The sequence below is a fragment of the Zea mays genome, chromosome 3 (assembly GCF_902167145.1).
Source record: "Zea mays cultivar B73 chromosome 3, Zm-B73-REFERENCE-NAM-5.0, whole genome shotgun sequence".
Classification (NCBI taxonomy): domain Eukaryota; kingdom Viridiplantae; phylum Streptophyta; class Magnoliopsida; order Poales; family Poaceae; genus Zea; species Zea mays.
In genome coordinates this window covers 63044237-63069542 of record NC_050098.1, presented here as the reverse complement: position 1 = coordinate 63069542, position 25306 = coordinate 63044237, and the positions used below count along the sequence as shown (strand labels likewise).

Genomic DNA, 25306 nt, shown 5'->3' with positions numbered 1-25306 from the left:
AAGGGCCTTGCAAACCCTGGCGACATGGGATACACGACTTGTGGGTAAAGATGCGCAACCTCTGCAGAGTGTAAAACTGGTATACTAGCCGTGCTCACGGTCATGAGCGGCTCGGACACTCACATGATTAATTTATGGAACTAAACTCAATTTGTCATATGCATTGCATTGCAGGTGATGTGGTTACTTTTGTTCTACTACTTAATTGGGTTTGGTATTTACTTATACTTAGTAACTGCTAATAAAATTTTGACCAACTTTAAAAGCAATGCTCAGCTCTAACCATCTTCTTTGGTAAGCCTTACACTTCACGTGAGCTCCCACCTTTGGCGAGTTCATGCACATTATTCCCCACAACTTGTTGAGCGATGAACGTATGTGAGCTCACTCTTGCTGTCTCACATACACCACAGGTCAAGACCAGGTACTGCAGGATGATGCTCATGGAGGATGCTGCGATGTGTTCGTGAGAGGTCTAGGTCGTCGTCTCCCAGTCAACTTTGGGTTGCTGGACCGTTGTCTCCTTATAATGTAATTAATTATTTATTTTGTATAGAACTCCTGTTATATATAAAGATGTGACATTCGATCCTGTGCCACTATACATCATATGTATGAGACTTGGTCCCAGCATACCTGGTGTTTATGTTAACCCCGGGTTTTGGATCCCTAAAATCCGGGTGTTACAATAGTGGAGTGTGATGTTGCACCCATGTCTGTGTGTCACATGCTGCTAGGAAGACCTTGGCAATATGACCGATATTCTCAACATTGTGGAAGAACAAATCAATACACGCTAGATCTGAAAGGGAGAAAGTTTGTACTCAAGCCTATGACCCCTCAACAAATCATGGCTGAACACTTACAAAAGAAAACTGAAATTAGTACAGCAAGTAGAGGAGGAGAAGAGCAAAAGAAATTGAGTGACATCCACAATTCGGTGAGTGAGTGCTACAAGCCAAATTCCAAAGATAAAAAGAAGGAAGAGGCAGAACACCTAGTTATGCTAGCCACAAAATCCGAGCTGAGAGAAGTGAGGAACAACCCATATCAAGTGCTCTTTGTACTTGTGAACAAAGATGTTTTGATTTCTTCTAACGACATAACATCTCTTCCTAGTGTTGTGGCTGATCTTTTGCAGGACTATGAAGACGTATTTCCACAAGAAACACCGGCTGGACTACCTCCAATTCGAGGGATTGAGCATCAAATCGATCTTATTCCAGGGGCTGCACTTCCTAACCGTCCACCATATCGAACCAATCCCGAAGAAACTAAGGAAATACAAAGGCAAGTACAAGAACTTCTTGATAAAGGTTTTGTTCGTGAAAGCTTAAGCCATTGTGCTGTTCCTGTGATTTTAGTACCTAAGAAAGATGGATCTTGGAGGATGTGTGTTGATTGTAGAGCTATAAATAATATTACCGTTCGCTATCGCCATCCTATTCCACGACTAGATGATATGCTTGATGAATTAAGTGGTTCCACAATTTTTACTAAAATTGATTTGAGAAGTGGATACCATCAAATAAGAATGAAAACTGGAGATGAATGGAAGACTGCATTTAAAACAAAATTTGGGTTGTATGAATGGTTAGTAATGCCCTTTGGGTTGACTAATGCTCCTAGTACTTTTATGAGATTAATGAACCATGTCTTAAGAACTTTCATTGGAAAATTTGTTGTTGTCTACTTCGATGATATTCTAATTTACAGCAAGTCTTTTGATGAACATGTGAAACACATTCGACAAGTTTTAGATGAGCTTAGAAAGGAGAAATTATTTGCTAATCTTGAGAAGTGCAGTTTTTGCACATACCATGTTGTGTTTCTTGGCTTTGTTGTTTCAGCAAAAGGAATAGAGGTGGATGAATCCAAGGTGAAAGCCATCAAGGATTGGCCAGCTCCAACGAATGTAAGTCAAGTAAGAAGTTTTCATGGTCTTGCTGGTTTTTATAGAAGATTTGTGCGAGATTTCAGTACCATCGCTTCTCCTTTAAATGAATTGACAAAGAAAGGTGTTGAATTTAAATGGGGAAACTCACAAGAAGATGCTTTTCAAGAATTGAAGAAACGTTTGACTGAAGCACCTGTACTTATTCTTCCTGATTTCACTAAAACTTTTGAAGTAGAATGTGATGCTAGTGGGATTGGGATAGGAGGAGTTTTAATGCAACAAGGAAAACCTATAGCATATTTTAGTGAAAAATTGGGAGGTGCTCAATTAAATTATTCTGTGTATGACAAAGAATTGTATGCTTTGGTCCGAGCGCTTGAAACATGGCAGCACTACTTATGGCCAAAAGAGTTTGTTATTCATTCCGATCATGAAGCTTTGAAGTATTTGAAAGGGCAAGCCAAACTGAACCGTCGCCATGCCAAATGGGTTGAGTTTATCGAAACATTTCCATACATTGTGAAATATAAGAAAGGTAAGGACAATGTGGTCGCTGATGCCTTGTCTCGAAGGAATGTGTTGTTGAATCAACTAGAGGTAAAAGTTTTGGGTCTTGAAAATTTGAAAGAAATGTATAATGATGATCCTGAATTTTCAGAACCATACAATCATTGTAAAGATGGAAAAGGTTGGGAAAAATATCATATACATGATGGATTTTTGTTTAGAGCTAACAAACTTTGTGTACCAAATTCTTCGGTTAGATTGCTTTTATTGCAGGAGTCACATGGAGGCGGTCTAACAGGTCATTTTGGACAAAGGAAGACTTATGAAATGCTCAGTGATCATTTCTATTGGCCCAAGATGAGGAGAGACGTCATCAGATTTGTGGAGCGTTGTGTCACCTGTCACAAAGCTAAGTCAAAATTGAACCCTCATGGTTTATATACTCCTTTACCCGCTCCTAAAATTCCTTGGGAAGACATAAGCATGGATTTTGTTTTAGGACTGCCGATGACTCGAAAGAAGAGAGATTCTATTTTTGTTGTGGTTGATAGATTTTCAAAAATGGCTCATTTTATTCCATGCAACAAGAGCGACGATGCTTCACATGTTGCTAATTTGTTTTTCAGAGAAATCGTGAGACTACATGGAGTGCCCAAGACCATCGTATCTGACCGTGATGTGAAGTTTGTGAGCTATTTTTGGAAAACATTGTGGGCAAAGCTTGGGACTAAACTTTTGTTCTCCACCACATGCCACCCCCAAACTGATGGCCAAACTGAAGTGGTGAATCGTACATTGTCAATGCTGCTGCGAACAATGGTAAAGAAGAACTTGAAGGATTGGGAGGAATGTTTGCCACACGTGGAGTTTGCTTATAATAGGGCAGTACATTCTACAACTAATTTATGCCCCTTCGAAATTGTATATGGGTTTAAACCTATTGCTCCCATAGATTTGTTGCCCCTTCCATTGCAGGAAAGAACCAATATGGAAGCTTCCAAGCGTGCTGCATATATAAAAAAGATACATGAGAAGACCAAGGAAGCAATTGAGCTCAAAGCAGTGCGCAAGGCTGCAAGAATGAACAAGCATAGGAAGAAAGTGTTATTTGAGCCGGGGGACTTGGTTTGGATTCACTTGCGCAAGGAGCGTTTTCCTGATCAGCGCAAATCCAAATTGATGCCACGAGGGGATGGTCCATTTCGTGTTCTTGCCAAGATCAATGATAATGCATACAAGATAGATCTTCCACCAAGCTATGGCGTGAGCAACACGTTCAATGTTGCTGACCTCTTACCATATACAAGCGAAGACATTTCAGAGTCGAGGACGACTCCTTTTCAAGGGGAGGAGGATGATATGACCACGCCATTAAGCAACATGTTACCACCCCCAAGTCATACTACATCAACTCAAGTACAACCAACATCATCACCAACCCAAGTCTTTGATGGACCAATTACACGTAGCCGAGCTAAGAAGCTACAGCAAGAGGTGCACGCGCTACTTTATGAATTTCATTTAAACACTAATGAGAATTTTATGCTACCTGTTGGGGACTTGTTCTCAAGTGCTAAGAGTTAAGAACAAGGCAACATAAAAAGTGTTAAGTGTTAAAATCCTTCGTCCTTCGAAGCATTATGTTCCTTCGGGAAATAATGAGTCTCGGACGAAGGTCATGAGAGACATACCTTCGTAAATATAACAAGTAATGACGAAGGACTCACATAAAGCATGAAATATGATATAAGCATCACCATAGAATCATTTCTATTTTATTAACATGGAAAAACAGAAATGATTCCAAATTACAAATGTACCTTCGGTCCTGAGAGAAGGTGTAAAGTACGAGCGTGATGCCAAAAGCAAATGCCAAGTCAGCGTGAACAGTACGGGAGTACTGTTCATCTATTTATAGACGCGGGACGCAGCCCACGTAAAATTACATCCATGTCCATTACATTTGTTAACGGCTTATGGAAATCTGTCGAGGCCCCCGAAGTCTTTTCATCTTTGAGTCGGTTCCCCCTTCTGCCATCGCGCCGAAGCTTCCCTGCGCATAGCTTCGGCTACACTCGACCTTCGTCTGGTTCAGGCTTCGTCCTGGCCGTGCTCCATATTCATAATTCTGGATCCGAAAATACCTGTTCACATAATCCACTCGGAAAACATTGTCAAATCATGTTTTTGAGGACCTTCGGAGGACGAAGGCCCCCAACAGTAGCCCCTCGCAATATTAATTTGTAAATAATAAATTCAGATTGCGATATGGACGAAGGCCTTGAGCCGAAGGTCCGAAAAAACACCTTCCCTTTGCTAGAATAGCAACATTCAATGACAAGTGGGGTCTTTCAACTTTCAACGCATCAAGCGTATAAATACGGCCATGCCGCAAACTTATTTCGCACGCTTTCTGGCCAACCACTCCTGCTCATTCATTTTTTAGCTCTTGTGCACTGTGATCTGCTAAGTTTTTAGCTTTGAAGCTTCGGCTTTTAAAAACAGTTTTTTAGCGCTTCCGAAGATGTCTGAAGCTGCTAAGAAGGCTGCTGCTGAGATGAAGCTGAGTCTTGATGAAGAGAAGAACCTAGGGTTTCTTATAGCGATGTCGAAGTCCAACACAGAAAAGATTACCAAGGAAATTCTGGAGGGGCTGTCTGAAGATACTGGTGACAGTGAAAGTTATGATATGGACAGCGGTGGCGAAGACTCCGAAGATCGCCCCTGGCGACCAAGCCATTCAGTTTATGGTAAATCAACTATCAAAGAGAATCATCTTGTTAATATGAGAGGAAGGTATTTCCGGGATCTGTCCATTGTGAGGGCGGACGAAGGGGAAAAAACTTGTCCACACCCTGAAGAAAATGAAGTTGTGGTGTACCGAAGCTTTTTGAAAGCTGGACTGCGATTCCCCTTGAGCAGCTTCGTCGTGGAGGTGTTGAAAATCTTCGAAGTCTATCTTCATCAACTTACTCCCGAGGCAATTATAAGGCTAAATATCTTCGTGTGGGCCGCGAGGAGCCAAGGTCTGAAGCCTGACGCAAGAAGCTTCTGTAATGTTCATGAATTATTATATGAAACAAAGCCTTGGGGCAAGGAACAGTACCATAACAACTTTGGCTGCTACAGCTTCGTTTCTCGGTCCGGGGCAAGCTGTCCCGTACCAACCTTTCGGAAGAGATGGCCCGGGGATTGGATGACAGAATGGTTTTATGTGAAGAATGACTTATCAGCACGAGAAGACATCAAAGGTATAATTATGCGTCCTATTTGGCAAAGCTTCGGCCTTCGGAGGCCGAAGGTTGAAATGGACGAAGCCGCCGAAGAGTGCCAAAGGGCCTTTGGGGTAGTCTGCTCGTTTATTGGGTCAAGGGACTTGGTCCAAGAACACATTGCATTCAGGGTATGGCCACTTGCGGAGAAGTGGGAAATGCCGAAGGAGACCATTAAAGAGCCCGACGAAGGCGGTCTAGTTAGACTGAAATACACATTCAAATATGCTGATAAATTCGTTGAACCTGATGATGACTGGTTGAAGAGCATTGAAAATTTAAGTGATGAGCTACTCGGGACCTACTCGAAGGCTGAAGATAATGCAATGTCAGCAGCCTTCGGAGGCCGAAAAAAGAAGAGACTGAATCGGGTATTCGATGCCATTGGGTTTGTCTACCCTGACTATCGTTATCCCACTCGAGGGCAGAAAAGAAAGAACACAACCTCTGTAGAAGAGGAAGCTGCAACTGCTCCTAGCGAGCCAGAATCAAAGAGAAAGAGGATAAAAGTCCTCACACACCGGCCACGCTATATTGAACCAGCTTCGGTGCCTGAGTTCACCGGAGAAGCTTCTTCGGCCACCGAAGCTGAACAGCCAACCTTGCTGCCAGAAACTGCAGAGATGGCCGAAGCACCATCCACAGAAAAAATGGAAGAAGCGAAAAAGCCGACTAAGGAAAAAACATTAGAAGTTTTGAGTCCTGCAGTAAATATTGAAACAGCAAAAAACCAAAAGGGGCCATCAGTGACCCCAAAAAGGAAAAGAATGGTAAATGTACTAGACGTCTTGGAGACAATTAAGTCTTCAAGCACAATTCCAAAAAAGAGTGTTGAAATTGCTGAAGCTTCTACTGAAGCTTCGGCTCAACAAGCTAAAGCTGAAGCTGGGCCTTCAGAGCCCTGCAAGGAGCAACCTTTTGAAGCCGAAGCAATAAAAATTCCAGAACCAGTATTAGTTGAAGAAACTGACACCGCCATCCCCGAAGCACCTGCCAGCATGCGTGATTACATGATACGACATGCTTCGGGGAAGAAGCTATCTGAAGAAGAAACTCATGAAGCCATCCATTATGCAAAGGAACTAAAATATCCGAAGGGGGCAGTAATATTCAATGGAACGAATGAAGATGACTTCTTATACTGCCTGCCTGACAACAAAGAGCTATCTGTCTGCCGAGAAATGGCCAGAAGTATTGGTTTCCCGAAGCTTGAATCTGGATTAAGCGCCATGACGAAAGAAGATCTCGCAGACAGTCTTGCGTACAACAGCCTGAAGGTATAGGAATTAAACACTTGAAAAATCCCCTTATTTTTACGCAACTCATTCCTTTTTTCTTATATGAATTCTTCTTCGTATAGGGCCTGATCCTAAGCAACGCACTAAGAGCCCAAAAGAGCGCCGAAGATGAAAGCTATGAAATTGCGTTTAATAATTTACGCTCCGAAGTTATCAGACTGAGAAACGAAGCTTTGGAAAAAGATAAAATTCTGCTTACACTGGTAGATAAAGTGAAAAAAGACGAAGCTGCTTCAAAGGCCCAGGCCGAAGCTCAAAAACGCGAGATTAAAGATCTTCAGAAACAGCTGGCTAGAGCTAAAGAGGAGCGCGCGCTTGAGGAAACGAAACGAGAACTTAGTGATTTTATGGTCAGCAAATTGGAATCAAAAGTTAAGGAGCTTCGCACATCTCAGGGGAAATGCTATGTCAAATTTGTAGAATGTGTGAATAAAATTAAATCCAGCTTCGCCAGCGTAGGCGCCTTTTCCAGCGAAGAGAATTTCTCTCGAGGCAATCCCGAAGGTCCGCTGGAATGGATTAGCCACGAAGCAGAGGCCTTCGAAGAGATTCTGAACAGTCGTGGCGACATATGCGCTTTTTCGGGCGCCAGAGGAATTGCTTGTGTCTTAGAGAAGAAAGGTTGCGAACATGTAAAATTTTTAGCTCAATCCGAAGCTACCTTATCTTCCGAAGACATCAAGGACCCCTCGGCCGAAGCGAGCGCAGTTGGAGGCAAATTTTTTACTGATATCTGGAACGACGGCGGCCGAGGAATGGCGCGAGAGATCATTGAAAGAAGCGAAAAAGGCATTCACGATGCTAGAAGAGTAGCAGACGCTGCCGAAAGGAGTAGGGAGCCCGGAAGACAGTTAGGTACCAACTAGTCGTTCTTGTTGCGTTGTAATTTTCATTTTAAACTTTGCTCGCGATTTGTAAAAGTACTGAAGAAGTGTTCTCTTCGCTCAGAAACTGTTGGACGATCTGCCGTCCCCCACACAAAAGGGGATGAAGAAATTAATCAAATGGCCGAAACTATCATGGACAAGGTTGTTGACCAACTTCTGAATGAAGCCGCCGAAGCAGTATTGAGGGAAGATTAGGTGCTATTTGGAAAAAACATTTAAAGTGTAATCTATGCAACACTTTGTACATTTGAATGTAATATACAAGTCTCCTTTCATTATTGAATTCTTTACGATGCATGAAACATTAAATACATACCATTTTTGAGCCTTTGGCGAAAAAACACCTTCCCTTCTTTTCATGCTTCGTGAAGAAGGCATTCTCCGTTAAAATTATTCTGATGAATCACATCCATGCTTCGTCAAAACATTCTTCGAAGCTATACTCCGAAGCTATACAACTTCGATATTGATCTGATAAAGCTCGCCCATGTTTCGTAAAAATATTCTCCGAAGCTGTATTCCGAAGCTGTACAATTTCGATGTCACTTTCTCAAAGCATCCTTTCGAAGGTTGAGAGTATCTCCTTCTCTTGCCAAATGCAATATGATGTATGATGCTTATGCCATGCAAAATGATGTGATGATGTTATGTTATGCATGTGACATTTGTTCCGGAGATACACATAAAATATATTCGTAAGCTCTGCATTCCCTTGGGAACGTCTTTGGAGCTTCTTCGTCTTTTACTTAGACGGTATCAGCGTTGACTTTTCGCTGTAAGCCTCCCTTAGGAGCTTCTTCGCCTTTTACTTAGGCGGTATCAGCGTTGACTTTTCGCTGTAAGCCTCCCTTAGGAGCTTCTTCGCCTTTTACTTAGGCGGTATCAGCGTTGACTTTTCGCTGTAGGCTCTGCATTCCTTTAGGAACGACTTCTGAGCAGAAAACTTACGCTGCGCTCCCTTTGGAACGACTTTTTGTGACTTCATAAACTTACTCTGCGTTCCTTAGAACGACTTTCTGTTACTCCGAAGGATTTTTAATCCGAAGGTCCTCCTTGGTAACGGAAAAAGTTTTAGGCTTCAGCAACTTGGGCCTGTGGAGCAAATAGATTTTCCTCGTGGGAAACAACGAAATTATTACATGAAAACTATCAATGTTTTTTGCTTCACAGAAAATAAAACTGAATAGAAAAGACTGCTATCAAAGGTAGGATATGTCAATAAATGTGCTTCGACTCTGGCACAGTGCTGTTGACTGTGCGAGCTTCGGACTGTTCTCTGAAGTCCCTCTGATGTGGAGCGTATTGACTCCCTTCTGGCTGTTGACCTTGCTGCAATGGAGGTGGAGGCGGAAGCTGCTGCCAGGAAGCTTGAGGTTGACTTGCCGAAGCTACAGAAGCCGCAGGGTGGTTGTCTATGTATTGTGGGACATAAGGCGGATGAAACGAAGCAGTATGCATAACCTGCTTCGACTGAGCTTGTTGAGATGCAGCTTCGGCTAGTTCCTTTTGCTTCTGGATTGTAACATGGCACGTCCTAGTGGTGTGGCCCTTGCCCTCTCCACAGAATAGGCAAAACAGTCTCCTTGGCTGATCTCCGAATCTTCCGCCGAAGCCCCTGGCGCCTCTGCCTCTTGGAGCTGGTGGCCGAAAGAAAGTTTGTTGTTGCCCCGAAGCCTGTGAGGAGCACTGCGGCCTGTTTTGCTGACTCCCCTTATCATCATTCTGAGTGTTGTGAATGGAACGGACATGCCTCGGGTAGTATCTTCCTCCGAAGCCCCTGGTCATCTCAGAAAATCTGAAGGCCTCCTCCCTTCTTTGGCGAAAGTCATTGTCAGCACGAATGTACTCATCCATCTTTTGGAGCAATTTCTGCAAGGTCTGAGGAGGCTTCCGAGCAAAGTATTGAGCTGCAGGTCCAGGACGGAGCCCCTTGATCATGGCTTCGATAACGATTTCATTGGGCACCGTTGGTGCCTGCGCCCTCAATCGTAAGAACCTTCGGACATACGCCTGAAGGTATTCTTCGTGATCCTGAATACACTGGAAGAGGGCTTGAGCTGTAACCGGCTTCGTTTGAAATCCTTGAAAGCTGGTCAGTAACATATCCTTCAGCTTCTGCCATGAAGTGATTGTTCCTGGCCGAAGGGAGGAATACCAGGTCTGAGCAACATTCCTGACGGTCATGACGAAAGACTTCGCCATGATTGCAGCGTTGCCCCCGTACGAAGACACTGTTGCTTCGTAGCTCATCAAGAATTGCTTCGGGTCAGAGTGGCCGTCAAACATGGGGAGCTGGGGTGGCTTATAGGATGGAGGCCAAGGTGTAGCCTGCAGCTCAGCAGACAGAGGAGAAGCATCATCAAAAACAAAATTTCCCTGATGGAAATTATCATACCAGTCGTCTTCGTTGACGAAGCCCTCCTGATGAAGGTCTTTCTGATGAGGCCTTCTGTTCTGCTCATCGTGAGTGAGATGGCGAACTTCCTCAGAAGCTTCGTCAATTTGCCTTTGCAACTCAGCTAGGCGGGCCATCTTCTCCTTCTTCCTCTGCACTTGTTGATGTAGCATCTCCATCTCTCTGATTTCTTGGTCTAGCTCTTCTTCCTCAAGCGTCGGGCTGACGGCTTTTCTCTTCTGGCTTCGGGCCTCCCGAAGAGAGACGGTCTCCTGGTTGTGGTCCAGCGGTTGTAGTGGTGCTGCCTCAGTCGCTGAAGCTTTCTTTGGCGCCATAGCGAAGGTCTATAGCTTCCGAAGGTGTTCACGAAGACTCGAAGTGGAAGTGAGTTCACCGGAGGTGGGCGCCAATGTTGGGGACTTGTTCTCAAGTGCTAAGAGTTAAGAACAAGGCAACATAAAAAGTGTTAAGTGTTAAAATCCTTCGTCCTTCGAAGCATTATGTTCCTTCGGGAAATAATGAGTCTCGGACGAAGGTCATGAGAGACATACCTTCGTAAATATAACAAGTAATGACGAAGGACTCACATAAAGCATGAAATATGATATAAGCATCACCATAGAATCATTTCTATTTTATTAACATGGAAAAACAGAAATGATTCCAAATTACAAATGTACCTTCGGTCCTGAGAGAAGGTGTAAAGTACGAGCGTGATGCCAAAAGCAAATGCCAAGTCAGCGTGAACAGTACGGGAGTACTGTTCATCTATTTATAGACGCGGGACGCAGCCCACGTAAAATTACATCCATGTCCATTACATTTGTTAACGGCTTATGGAAATCTGTCGAGGCCCCCGAAGTCTTTTCATCTTTGAGTCGGTTCCCCCTTCTGCCATCGCGCCGAAGCTTCCCTGCGCACAGCTTCGGCTACACTCGACCTTCGTCTGGTTCAGGCTTCGTCCTGGCCGTGCTCCATATTCATAATTCTGGATCCGAAAATACCTGTTCACATAATCCACTCGGAAAACATTGTCAAATCATGTTTTTGAGGACCTTCGGAGGACGAAGGCCCCCAACACTACCTAAGTCGTGTATGTTGATATTACTTAGGTTCACCAAAGAGGAAGGACAAAACATATCAAGGGCGAATCAGCAAGAAGAGCTATATCCGAGTCAGTCCAGCGCAACAGAACCGTCCAAAAGAAACAGTCATATCTTTTGATTCCCAAAAGCTATGAAGGCCCATAAGTACTTTTTGGAAAGCTCTTGAAGTCTAGTTTCCAATGCTTCTAAAGCCGACTTAACCACATCTACCAGAAAGGCAGCCGACCTACTTTAGTGCCGACTGGTCAGAAGGTCAACAGTCTGCTTGATGACCAAGTTTTCGTATTAAACTGCATCATTCTACGAAGTTTCATTAAGCATGCTATATATGGTGAGAAAGCTTATCAAGTTAGCTTTCCAATGCAACCAGTCCCACGTCATTTGAAGATTCCTAGAAGAAGTTATTGCCAAAATACTGAAGACTGCGCAGAAGTCAAACAGCCACACGGAAATCAACTCTGCAGATCTCCCGAAGAGGCTCCTTCACATTAGCTCGTGAAAATACTTTTGTTTTGTGTTTATACCTCGCTAAGGCTGGTTGTTACTAGTATAAATACCCCCCTATGTCTATGATGTAAGGCAGCTTATGATAATCTAAAACAGAACCCCTTTGTTCAGCTGTGTGCTAACAAATATTGAGAGTGATCTCTACCCCTTTGCTCTTGTGAATTCCTTCGCGGGATTGCAGAAGCGGCGGCTTCATCCGCTCCCAATTGGTGCTCCTACTCCCTTCGAGGTCTCCTCGATTGATTGTAGGCTGTGTTGGTTGGTTCTTTGAGAGTGTGGTTGGGCGAATCCTCGATTCAGGCTGCCGGTTAAAGACGGTGGTTGGCTTCGAGTTTTATTTGTCAGGTTGCACTAGTTATCGCTGCTTGCAGCAAGTTATCTTGGCTTCTTTGAAGCTAGTTATCTGAAGATTGATCCTACGTCGTGAAGATCGGGCATCGTGACGCATCACATTCTCACACAAAAATCTGAGATTAGGGCACTGCAAGCCGTGCTGTCAGATGCTCTGAATGACCCCCTCATGGTACAGTGCCAGAAATATCTCTGGTGCAGAGCACCTCGCCACCGGCGACCTTGCGTTTAGATTCGCACCAGTGCCGCGATTCACGCTTCGTTAAGCGTAGATAACAATCCTCAGGTAAAAAGATCTCGCCGTGGATGAACTTGAGGCACAATGAACGCTCTATCTCTTATCCGGTTACCGGCGACGTGGCCGCGTGACCCTCACCGTCGTACCGCCGTTCCTCGCGGTCATGACACGCCGTCGGCCATCTCACAATGTCGCAATTAATCATAATACATAGACCATTGGTCGCCCAAGAACTTGCCACGGTAACATCCACGAATTGCTTGCGCCAGTAACTTCTTCCCTCTCCGTCCGCCACTGCGCCATCTCCAATTCACCGGCCACCGCTCTCGAATCCTATAAATTGAGCGTGCCATCAGCTCCGCTAGGTATTCAAGCATTCAACACACCCACTCATGTCTCGAATTGTTCACCAGTGAGCTCCAATTTGGGATTTCCCCCAAATCGGTCAAAAACACCGCGTGTGTGAGGTCGTCGCGGTCAGCGATCCACAGGTCCGTTCATGCCCTCTATTCACTCGTTTCAGTACTCTGATGTGCTCTTGATACTCCCTGACCCAGTTGATTAAGCTAGAACCCATAGGATCACCGGGAACGCTTCAAGTTGTCCGTTGATCGCACTGTCACCGTGGGCAGAGAGATTGGGGCCTAGAATCTTGAAATTGGTTAAGGGGAAATGATTATTAGGGGTCAAATTAGGTGTCAACCACTTCTGAGCACCGGTCATTGCGTATCTTGGCCGGTATAGGCTCGCCGGAGCCACTGCTCCGCCGTTCAGCATCGCGGACCTCGCGTTGTGAAGGAATAGAAGTGCGAGGGTCTCGGTGCAATTGTTAGTGACTCAGGAAATAATGCTTCAGACTCTTTTCAAGTTGTTTAAAACACCAGGGGCCTTTGCGCAAAGTCATCACCGCAAGCGCTTTCACCTGGCTTGGGCCGATTTGGGTTAGATTAAGCCCATCACTGTTGATACTTTTCCCTTTTTCTTTTTCTACCAGACTTTGGAAATCCATAGAAAATTATAAAAAAATGCTAAAAATGTGAGACCAATTTTGTTGGACTCCTAAATTTTTATAGTATTTAATAAAAATGGTTCCAAGATTTTTAGTCGAAACCAAAAATTATGAAGTATTTAAAATAGCCAAAACCTAGTCTCTTGGAATTTTAGGAATTATTTGAAGACTCCAAAAATCACCAAACTTTTTGGATAAGCTTAAAATGATATTTAGAAATCTTGGGTGAAGTTTGACTTGCTTTGGACATTATTTGATCCCTAAACCTAAAACCCTAGTCTTCTAGGTAATGTCTGCCCTCTGAAATGAAGAATTGACTCCAAAAACCCTAGTTTCCTGGAGTACCGTGAAGGAAAGTTGTATCAAATATTGTCGGCGTTTCGACCCTGGGGGGTCCCTAGACCGACGAGTAAATTGTCGCTGTGTGTCCCAGCCCAGATGGGTCGGCGCGAGACGGGACACAAAGGGGGAAGAACAGTAAGGGGAAACCGCGACATTCATGTTGTCCTGCGCCCAGGGCGGATGGATGCACTTGCAGTAGGGGGTTACAAGCGTTCGCGTGGGAGAGAGCGAGAGCGAGAGCCTTATGCCTCTGCCCGTTCTCCCGCGCGGCCAACCTTCTCGTACGAGAGCCCTGGACCTTCCTATTATAGGCGTAAGGAGAGGGTCCAGGTGTACAATGGGGGTGTAGCAGTGTGCTAACGTGTCTAGCAGAGAGGAGCTAGAGCCCTAAGTACATGCCGTCGTGGCAATCGGAGAGGTTTTGGCATCCTGTTCATGTGATGTCGTGGACGTCGGAGGAGCGCTTGGGCCCTGTGGAAGGACAGCTGTCGGGGCTGTCGAATCCTTGCTGACGTCTCCTTGCTTCCGTAAGGGGCTGAGAGCCGCCGTCGTCATGGAGCACGCGGGGCGCCATCATTATTTGTTTACCGGGGCGAGCCAGATGGGACGCTGGTCTTGTTCCCCGTAGCCTGAGCTAGCTAGGGGTAGGGTAATGATGGCCCCCCTGTGACGTGGTCGGTCCGAGCCCTAGGTCGGGCTAGGCGGAGGCTCCTCCGAGGTCGAGTCCGTCTCCCGAGGTCGAGGCTGTGTCCGAGCCCTGGGGTCGGGCGAGGCGGAGTCCGTCTTCCGAGGTCGAGGTTGAGTCCGAGCCCTGGGTCGGGCGAGGCGGAGACTGTCTTCCGAGGCTGAGGCTATGTCTGAGCCCTGGGGACAGGCGAGGCGGAGCTTCCTATGGCGCCCGAGGCTGGACTTAGCTGCTGTCAGCCTCACTCTGTCGAGTGGCACAACAGTCGAAGCGACGCAGGCGGCGCTGTTTTATTGTCAGGTCGGTCAGTGGAGCGGCAAAGTGACTGCGGTCACTTCGGCTCTGTCGACTGAAGAGTGCGCGTCAGGATAAGGTGTCAGGCGATCCTTGCATTAAATGCTCCTGCAATACGATCGGTTGGCGTGGCGATCTAGCCAAGGTTGCTTCTCTGCGAAGACTGGGCCTCGGGCGACCCGAAGGTGTGTCCGTTGCTTGAGGGGGCCCTCGGGCGAGGCGTGAATCCTCCGGGGTCGGCTGCCTTTGCCCGAGATTGGGCTCGGGTGAGGCGAGATCGTGTCCCTTGAGTGGACTGAGCCTTGACCTTAATCGCGCCCATCAGGCCTTTGCAGCTTTGTGCTGATGGGGGTTACCAGCTGAGATTAGGAGTCTTGGGGGTACCCCTAATTATGGTCCCCGACAGTAGCCCCCGAGCCTCGAAGGGAGTGTTGATACTCGCTTGGAGGCTTTTGTCGCACTTTTTTGCAAGGGGACCGGCCTTTCTCGGTCGCGTTTCGTTTCGGTGGGTGCGCGCGAGCGCACCCGCCGGGTGTAGCCCCCGAGGCCTCGGAGGAGTGGTTTGACTCCTTCGAGGTCTTAGCGCATTTCGTGATGCTTCGGCCGGTCTGGTTGTTCCCTCATGCGAACTGGCCGTAGCCCGGGTGCATAGTCGAGTCCCAAGTTCTCAGGCTGGTATGTTGACGCTGTCAACGGTTTGGCCGGAGTCGGGTTTGCGAGAGTAGCCCCCGAGCCTCCGAACAGAGCGAGAGGACGGTCAAGGACAGACTCGACTTTTTTCATACGCCCCTGCGTCGCCTTTCCTCAAGCAGGAGGGGGGGGGGGGGGGAGCGCCATGTTGCCCTCGGAGGGCGCCGAACATGGTGTCTCCAGTGAGTTGCTAACGGGTAATCCGAGTGGACGCCCGTGCCCCATTCGTTAGGGGTCGGCTAGTGGCCTGGAGGCGCGCTCCAAAAGTACCTGCGCGTGATTCGCTGGACCCGGTCCCCTTTTGACGGGGTCCGAGGGCTCGATGCCTCCCTCTGGTGGGATTCCGTTACGAAATCGTTCCCGTCGGTCTCGGAAATGTCCTAGGGTACCTCGGGAGCGTAGCCCGAGCCTTGGTTGTGTATCGAATGTACCCAGGGTCATCCCTCGCTCTGCGTGCTCTGAGGCGGTTGTCGAAACCTTCGGGGGCCAGCCTACGAACCCCTGATCAGTAGTGGGTGCGGAGCCCGAGTGGCCTGAGGCGGCCGTTGAACCCTTCCGAGGGGCCAGCCTTCGAACCTCTGACCAGTAGTGGGCGCGGAGCCCGAGTGCTCTGAGGCGGCTGTTGAACCCTTCCGAGGGGCCAGCCTTCGAACCTCTGATCAGTAGGGGGGCTCGGGGCCCGCTTCCTTCGCGGAGAAGGATCCCTTTCAGAGTATCCCCTTTCCCGGTCCCTGTAGCAATAGAGAGAAAGAGGAAGTGGAAAAGGATACGAAATCAAATGATGTGGTGCACCTTTTTTGACGCGGTCATCATGGCGGAGGTGAAGCGTCGCCTGCTTTGCCTGCCAAAGGTTCCGCCTGTCCCGCCGCAGAGTTAATGCGATGGGACGAGTGGTTCGCGGGGCAGCCGTTTTGCGTGCGCGAGCCGTTCGAGGAACGGAACACGGGCGCGTCGTCTTCACGCCGTGGGAGAGGGTTCTCTCGCTGTCCCAGGAGGGGGCGTGAGCTTGCTGGCGACTTGACTGCTGCTTCCACCCGCCTGCCACCGCCATTACTGCCGGCCCATTTCTGGCCGTATCGACCATCGCGCCTTCTCCCGCGGTTGACTGACCCGTGACCGATGTGCTTGGTTGGCACTGTCGGGTCATGCTGTCACACCCGGTTTTAAGGAACAAAGCCGGGTGCATCTCATACATGCGCCAAAGAAGACAACATATATAATAACAGGGTGTATAGAGATAAATGTCATAAAACATCAGAGTAATTATTACATAGCGGAAGACTTATTACAAAATAAAGGAATAAATGTAAAACGAACTAAGGATCGTCGGCGCCAATGTCGACTGAGAAACGCCACCTAGATCAGATCATACTCCTCGCCTTGTGGCTCCTCCTGAACCACCTGTTCTTCTCCTGTGGGGGGGGGTGTGAGACAGCAAGAGTGAGCTCACATACGTTCATAGCTCAACAAGTCGTGGGGAATAATGTGGCATGAACTCACCAAAGGTGGGAGTTCATGAAGTGTAAGGCTGATCAATGGAATAAAGGCTGAAGCTGAGCATTGCTTTTATAAGTTGGTCAAAATTTTATTAGCAATTACTAAGTGCAAGTAAATACCAAACCTTAATAATAATAAAGAAAGTAATAGTAAAATAATCCCAAATGCGATGCAAATGTCAAATTAAATTTAAGTTCCATAAATTAATCATTTGAGGGTCCGAGCCGCTCATGACCGTGAGCACGGCTAGTATACCAGTTTTACACTCTGCAGAGGTTGCGCATCTTTACCCACAAGTCATGTTACCCATCTGCCAAGAGATGGCCAATCCCATACACCTCTACCGAGGAGGCGAGGCAGGGTAACACTACGAGGCCTTTACAAAGTTCCACTAGCTTCAGAAATCCCGCTACAGTTTATAGGAAGCTCCAATGCAGGGTTCTTGCCTGACCGCCATTGCAGCAAAATCAACCTAAGGACCTCCCTACACTGACCACTCCCCTACTGCCCTTGCCCCTTTCGGGTAAGGAAGACCTCCACTAGCTTTCCTAGTTAATCAGCCAAGGGCGTCCCATTAAACCCTTGTGGTAGCACTGTTTTCCCGGGTGGTCGCTCCATGTTCCCATTAACATAATGATCTTAACATGAACAGTAATAATAAAAGAGAATAAAAGAGTAATTATGAATAAAGTATCTTCATACCCAAATCCACATAAAGCAATAGCAGGTACTACCCAAAAAATATTTCAGTGGTAAACAAGGTATAAAGATAGCCAAAACTAGGGTAACCTATTGGGTCCCATCAAAATTAACCTATGCAGATCATTATAATTAATAAGAACATGGCTGGGAAAAAGTAAGTGATCAAGGGCACAACTTGCCTGGCACTTGAGATTCCAGCTACCAGGATGATCTTCAGATCCTCGTGACCTCACCGCTAGTCGTAGCAATACAAACAAACAGTGTATGGACAAAATTAACATCACACCAAACATAAGAACAAACTGAATAATAATGATTTACGCGAAGCTACGAGACTAACGCAACTTAAACGAGTCAAATCGGAGTTAAAACGGAGAAGATACGAATTTCCTAGGGTTTATGTATTTGATACGAGATTAATTAAGAGATAAATTTTTAATACCATTTTCATGTTAAAACAGAGACACAGGGTGATAAACAACATTATTACAAAATTATAGGAATTGGAATGGACCATTTTGGACAACATATGAATTTTCTATGAATTAAACAATATCTAGCATTTATTTTTGCATTAATAATCATTTTCTAATTACTTTTACTGGATTTTATAATTCTCTGGACTGGGCACAAGATAACCCGAGAGCACAGGGGCTAACCCGCAAAAGTCTCAAGACTCAGATCTATCGTGTGATGGACGGCGGGTTTATTTGGTTAAAACAGGGGGTCTCTTTAGCAAAATGGCACCGCGAAGGGGTATCGGCTCCCGTGAGCCGTCCGATCCAAAACGGACGCATCACGTTAGATTTAAGTTTAAGTGACTCAGCGAGCGCCCGAGGACGTTAGATCGGTGATCAACGGATGAAGGGCGCTCTCATCCCAATCTAACCTAAGTCATCCGATTACGATCCAATGGACCCCATCTAATCTGGACCGCAGATTGTGCTATCAACGACCCAGCACGATCTGGACTGACCCGGCCGACCCCCGCCCAACTCCGGCCGTCGGGGTACATTCCGCGCGCGGCGGCGCCATGTCAGGACAACACACGCCCGACGAATCCTACTGCTACTCCCTAATCCGCCATATGGTATGCGTAGCGAAGAACATTGCGAAGCAATAGAAGGCATGCTCACCGAGGATGGCGCACGCAAGAACCCAGTCCACGGTGACTTGCGGCATGACGCGGTCGTCGTACTCCGGTGAGCGATTCCCAACGGTGTGCCCCCCCCGAGGTCCACAGATCACCCGCGCAAGTTCCGGGTACTCCGGTTATGATCCCCGGTCACTCCTACGGCTCCAATCGACGGCGAATGGGTGGAAAGGCACGGCGGCGGCGGGTTTCACCCGTTGTGTTCGCGTCGACGCGGCGATGGTGGCAAGAAGCTGGAGTAATCACAGAGAATATAGAAGGGACGCGGCGCGGAGGCCTTATACCCAGGTCGGGAGGGCCGATTTCTACCTAATCCCCCGGTGATTCGCGGCGTTCGGTTGAAGCCGGTCCGCGTTTGCCGCTGGGAAGGAGAGGACGGCCCTGACAGGACGGGCCCGCAAGCCGGTGAGGGCGCGAGTCGGCAGCGAGCGCCTGTCGGCCCGGTCCCACCAGTCGGCGTCTCACACCGCGACGCGCGCGCGCGAGGGGGCATGTGCAGTGGGCCGCGCGGGTGTGAAAGGTTTAGTGGGCCAGAAAGGTGTTATCCAGCCCATGAAGCCTTCATTCTCTTTTTTTTCTATCTCCTTTTCTTTTCTTTTCTCTCTCCATTTCAAGGATTAATTTGAACTCAAATTCAAATTTGTGCCAAATTCTCTCTATTATTGTTGTGAAGTTAAAAATACCAATCTTAGAAATGTAAATATATATTATTTTTATTTTATATCATTCCTCTTCTTTTTATTTTCAAAAACCCTAATTTAATTTAGGGTTTGATTTAACTCCTAGTTTTTTTTATTAATTTATTATCATTAACATTATTATTCTATTTAATGCACAAACATAGAAACTCCAACTTTATGCATGTATTATTTTTATTTTTGAATCATTTGTTTGGGTTAAATCCTCTTAATTACATGTATGCTCTTTTCATGATGCAAATATGACACATAAAATAAAGATATCACCATATAATTCTTTTATACACTTTTGAGTCAATTATGCAAATTCCAACTCTAGTGTAGGATTAGTATATTTTTTTTATTTACTTATTTTTATCCACATAATATTTATTTTCTAGATTATAGAATTCTTTTAGATTCTAGATTTCCTTTTGAATTAATATATTTCTTGTCTCTTTATTTTTATATTGTCACAAAATGCACACAAAAAAATAATATCCAGCATGATGCATAATTTGATGGTATATATTTTTATTAATTGTTTTTAAAGATGGTGCTCACATGTGATGACAAATGGGTTCAACCCACACATATAAATAAAGGAAATAAAATTTTTACTTTCCTTTTATATTCTCTCTTACAAATTGGGTATTACAAATCCTACCCCCCTTAAAAAGAATCTCGTCCTCGAGATTTAGGAAGATCTAGGGAAAAGGTGGGGAAAATCTATGTGAAGCTCTTCTTCTCTTTCCCAAGTTGCTTCATCTTCGCCATGGTGATTCCATTGCACTTTGCACATCTTTATAACCTTATTTCTCGTGGCATGAGTCAGTGTATCCAGAATCTTGATGGGGTACTCAGCATAAGTCAGATCATCTTGAACACTAAGGTCCTCCATTGGTAACTGTTCTTCAGGTACCCTGAGACATTTCTTCAGCTGAGATACATGAAAAACATCATGAACATCCGCAAGATGATCCGGTAACTCCAATTGGTATGCAACCTCTCCCACTCGCTTTAAGATTAAGAAGGGTCCAATAAAGCGAGGGGACAACTTTCCTTTGACTTTGAATCTTCTCATACCCCGGAGCGGTGACACCTTCAAATAGACATAATCTCCCTCCTTAAACTCAAGCAGTCTTCTCCGGGTGTCAGCATAACTTTTCTGCCTGGATTGTGCAGTTCTCAAATTCTCCCTTATTTGCTGGACTTGATCCTCTGCTTCTTGTATAATCTCAGGCCCAAACAGTTGCCTTTCACCAGTTTGATCCCAATACAGTGGAGTCCTGCACTTTCTGCCATACAAAGCTTCAAACGGTGACATCTTCAGACTGGCCCGATAACTATTATTATATGAGAACTCAGCATAAGGTAGGCTCTTGTCCCAACTACTACCATGCTGAAGGGCACAAGCTCTCAACACGTCCTCCAATACTTGGTTAGTCCTTTCAGTCTGTCCATCAGTCTGAGGATGGCCGAACAACTCAACTTCGTATCCATATTCTCATGAGAACTTTTCCAAAATCTGGAGGTAAACTGTGATCCTCTTATCCAAAACGATCTTCTTTGGTACTCCATGTGGAGACACAATTCGAGCCATATATAACTCTTCCAATTGAGATCCCTTATAAGTAGTCTTGATTGGAATGAAATGAGCCACTTTGGTCAGTCTATCCACAATAACCCATATAGGATCATATCCTTTCGAGGTGCGAGGCAATCCAGTAATGGAGTCCATATCAATCCCTTCTCACTTCCACTCGGGTATCTTTAGTGGATGCAGTAGTCCAGCTGGCCTTTGGTGTTCGACCTTAACTCTTTGACACACATCGCACATAGCCACATGTGTAGCCACATCTCTCTTCAATCCATACCACCAATACTTTCGCTTCAAATCCTGATACATCTTGGTACTCCTAGGATGAATAGAATAATCCGAGTCATGGGCTTCCTTCAGTATAGTCTCACGAAGGCTATCAATCTCAGGAACACATATCCTGTCCTTGAACCATATGGTGCCTTGCTCATCTTCCGTGAATTCTGGACCTCGACCTTTAGTAATCAGATCCTTAGTCTCTTGTATTTTAGCATCACCAATCTGTCCTTTGTGGATTTCTTGCTCCAAAGTAGGTTCCACATCAATAATAACTCCTTCAGTGTGAGAAACTATCCCTAGGTTAAGTCTCCTGAAATCCTCAACAATCTCATAAGGTAGCTGGGCAACAACAGCTGAATGAACATGCTCCTTTCGACTCAAGGCATCTGCAACCAAATTTGCCTTGCCTGGGTGGTAGTGAATCTCCAAATCATAATCCTTAATAAGCTCCAACCAACGGCGTTGCCTAAGGTTGAGATCCTTCTGAGTGAATATGTACTTTAAATTCTTATGATCCATGTACACTTGGCACTTAGTCCCCATGATATAATGTCTCCGAATCTTTAGCGCATGCACAACTGCTTCCAGTTCTAAGTCATGCGTGGGGTAGTTTAATTCATGTTTCCGTAATTGACAAGACGTGTACGCAATCACATGTCCTTCTTGCATAAGCACACATCCAAAGCCTTAGCCACATGCATCACAATAAATGTCAAATCCCTTCTGTAGATCTGGCATAACCAACACTAGGGCGACATCAATCTCTTCTTTAATTGATCAAAGCTTTCTTGGCACTTCTCGTCCACTTAAACTCTCTTCCCTTCTCCATAAGTGAGGTCATGGGCTTAGCAAACTTAGAAAATCCTTCAATAAATCTCCGATAGTATCCTACAAGCCCCAAGAAACTCCGAATCTCCGTAACTATAGTGGGTATGCTCCACGCCACTATCTCCTTGACTTTAGCAGGATCCACTGATATCCCTCCATTAGAAATGATATGTCCAAGGAATGACACCTCGTTAATCCAGAACTCGCATTTACTGTACTTGGCGTAGAGTTGATTATCCCACAGCTTCTGTAGCACCAATGTCAGGTGTTCCTCATGATCACTTTCACTCTTAGAATAGATAAGAATATCGTCAATAACTACTACGACGAACCTGTCCAAATACTCCATGAACACCTTATTCATCAAATTCATAAAATAAGTTGGTGCATTAGTTAATCGAAACGACATAACGATGAACTCATATAATCCATATCGGGTTGAGAAAGTTGTCTTGGGAATATCCGATGGCCTAATCTTCATTTGGTGATAACCCGATCGGAGATCAATCTTCGAGAATACCCTTGCATCTCTCATTTGATCAAATAAATCTTCAATGCGGGGTAATGGATACTTGTTCTTCATAGTGACACCATTAAGGGACCTTTAATCCACACACATCCGTTGTGATCCATCCTTCTTCTGTACAAACAGAACCGACGCTCCCCAAGGTGAGGAACTCGGTCGAATATACCTAGCCTCTTGTAACTCAATTAACTGCTTCTTAAGTTCCTTTAACTCTTCAACAGACATCCTATATAGCCGTTTAGAAATAGGAGCAGTTCCAGGTAAGAGATCTATGACAAACTCAACTTCCGTATCTGGTGGCATCCTTGGTAACTCCTCTGGAAAGACATCCAGAAAATCCTTAACCACACGGATGTTGTCACCAACAAACTTCCCATCGACTAAGAATGCCGCTAGTCTGGTGGCGGTAGTTACTGTCATTCCAAATTCAAATCTTTCTCCTTTAGAACTGGTGAGTTCTATGGTTCCTTTAGCACAGTGTACATACTGATTTTTCCTTTCTTAATCATGACATACCAAGGATCGCGTCTATAGTGCTCTCTTCTAACACTATAAGGGTAGCCCATCTGGGTTAGAAACACAGGGTAAGAAGGGAAGAATTGTAGACAAGGCGAGTAATTACGAGAAATGTTACTGCGGGGGATTTATTAGCTAAGTAGATTAGTGTGTTATCCACTAAAGCTAATACATTACCTTATGGTGGAACATGCTAAGATGCCCGTCTATACTATTTCACTCAATCAAAGAAGCAAATCAGGCATTGATCATCAGAACAATCAACCAACATTTTTAAATACAGAAAATAGTTATAATTTTGTCTTAGGCCTCCCATCTCTTAGAAATGTCATAGAGGTAGGGATTCCAAGGTGTGAAACCCATCTTGTCTCAGAGTAGAAAAGATAAGAATAATCAGAGTAGAACAGTAGAAGGTGAGACAGGATCAAGATAAGTATAGAGAGAATCAGAGTAAGGTAAGTGTAGAATGAATCAGAATGAGATAAGTTGGTAAGGGTTTGTCCATTTCTATCTAGGTTTCGTCCTACAGTCAACATTTGCTCTGATACCACTTCTGTCACACCCGGTTTTAAGGAACAAAGCCGGGTGCATCTCATACATGCGCCAAAGAAGACAACATATATAATAACAGGGTGTATAGAGATAAATGTCATAAAACATCAGAGTAATTATTACATAGCGGAAGACTTATTACAAAATAAAGGAATAAATGTAAAACGAACTAAGGATCGTCGGCGCCAATGTCGACTGAGAAACGCCACCTAGATCAGATCATACTCCTCGCCTTGTGGCTCCTCCTGAACCACCTGTTCTTCTCCTGTGGGGGGGGGGGTGTGAGACAGCAAGAGTGAGCTCACATACGTTCATAGCTCAACAAGTCGTGGGGAATAATGTGGCATGAACTCACCAAAGGTGGGAGTTCATGAAGTGTAAGGCTGATCAATGGAATAAAGGCTGAAGCTGAGCATTGCTTTTATAAGTTGGTCAAAATTTTATTAGCAATTACTAAGTGCAAGTAAATACCAAACCTTAATAATAATAAAGAAAGTAATAGTAAAATAATCCCAAATGCGATGCAAATGTCAAATTAAATTTAAGTTTCATAAATTAATCATGTGAGGGTCCGAGCCGCTCATGACCGTGAGCACGGCTAGTATACCAGTTTTACACTCTGCAGAGGTTGCGCATCTTTACCCACAAGTCATGTTACCCATCTGCCAAGAGATGGCCAATCCCATACACCTCTACCGAGGAGGCGAGGCAGGGTAACACTACGAGGCCTTTACAAAGTTCCACTAGCTTCAGAAATCCCGCTACAGTTTATAGGAAGCTCCAATGCAGGGTTCTTGCCTGACCGCCATCGCAGCAAAATCAACACAAGGACCTCCCTACACTGACCACTCCCCTACTGCCCTTGCCCCTTTCGGGTAAGGAAGACCTCCACTAGCTTTCCTAGTTAATCAGCCAAGGGCGTCCCATTAAACCCTTGTGGTAGCACTGTTTTCCCGGGTGGTCGCTCCATGTTCCCATTAACATAATGATCTTAACATGAACAGTAATAATAAAAGAGAATAAAAGAGTAATTATGAATAAAGTATCTTCATACCCAAATCCACATAAAGCAATAGCAGGTACTACCCAAAAAATATTTCAGTGGTAAACAAGGTATAAAGATAGCCAAAACTAGGGTAACCTATTGGGTCCCATCAAAATTAACCTATGCAGATCATTATAATTAATAAGAACATGGCTGGGAAAAAGTAAGTGATCAAGGGCACAACTTGCCTGGCACTTGAGATTCCAGCTACCAGGATGATCTTCAGATCCTCGTGACCTCACCGCTAGTCGTAGCAATACAAACAAACAGTGTATGGACAAAATTAACATCACACCAAACATAAGAACAAACTGAATAATAATGATTTACGCGAAGCTACGAGACTAACGCAACTTAAACGAGTCAAATCGGAGTTAAAACGGAGAAGATACGAATTTCCTAGGGTTTATGTATTTGATACGAGATTAATTAAGAGATAAATTTTTAATACCA

General features: G+C 45.2%; 1 protein-coding gene across 1 annotated transcript in view; it reads left to right on the top strand.

The window, feature by feature from the left end:
• The window catches only part of LOC118476795 (uncharacterized), a gene marked incomplete at its 5' end in the record, with an annotated part of 182055 nt that overhangs the window by 8839 nt on the left and 147910 nt on the right, over window positions 1–25306 (top strand). Inside the window, 5 exons of the mRNA XM_035966569.1 lie at window positions 698–759; window positions 1138–1403; window positions 1851–2471; window positions 2607–3372; window positions 3526–3646. Of these exons, the coding sequence (XP_035822462.1) occupies window positions 698–759; window positions 1138–1403; window positions 1851–2471; window positions 2607–3372; window positions 3526–3646 (1836 nt within the window). The remainder of the gene's footprint in view (window positions 1–697; window positions 760–1137; window positions 1404–1850; window positions 2472–2606; window positions 3373–3525; window positions 3647–25306) is intronic.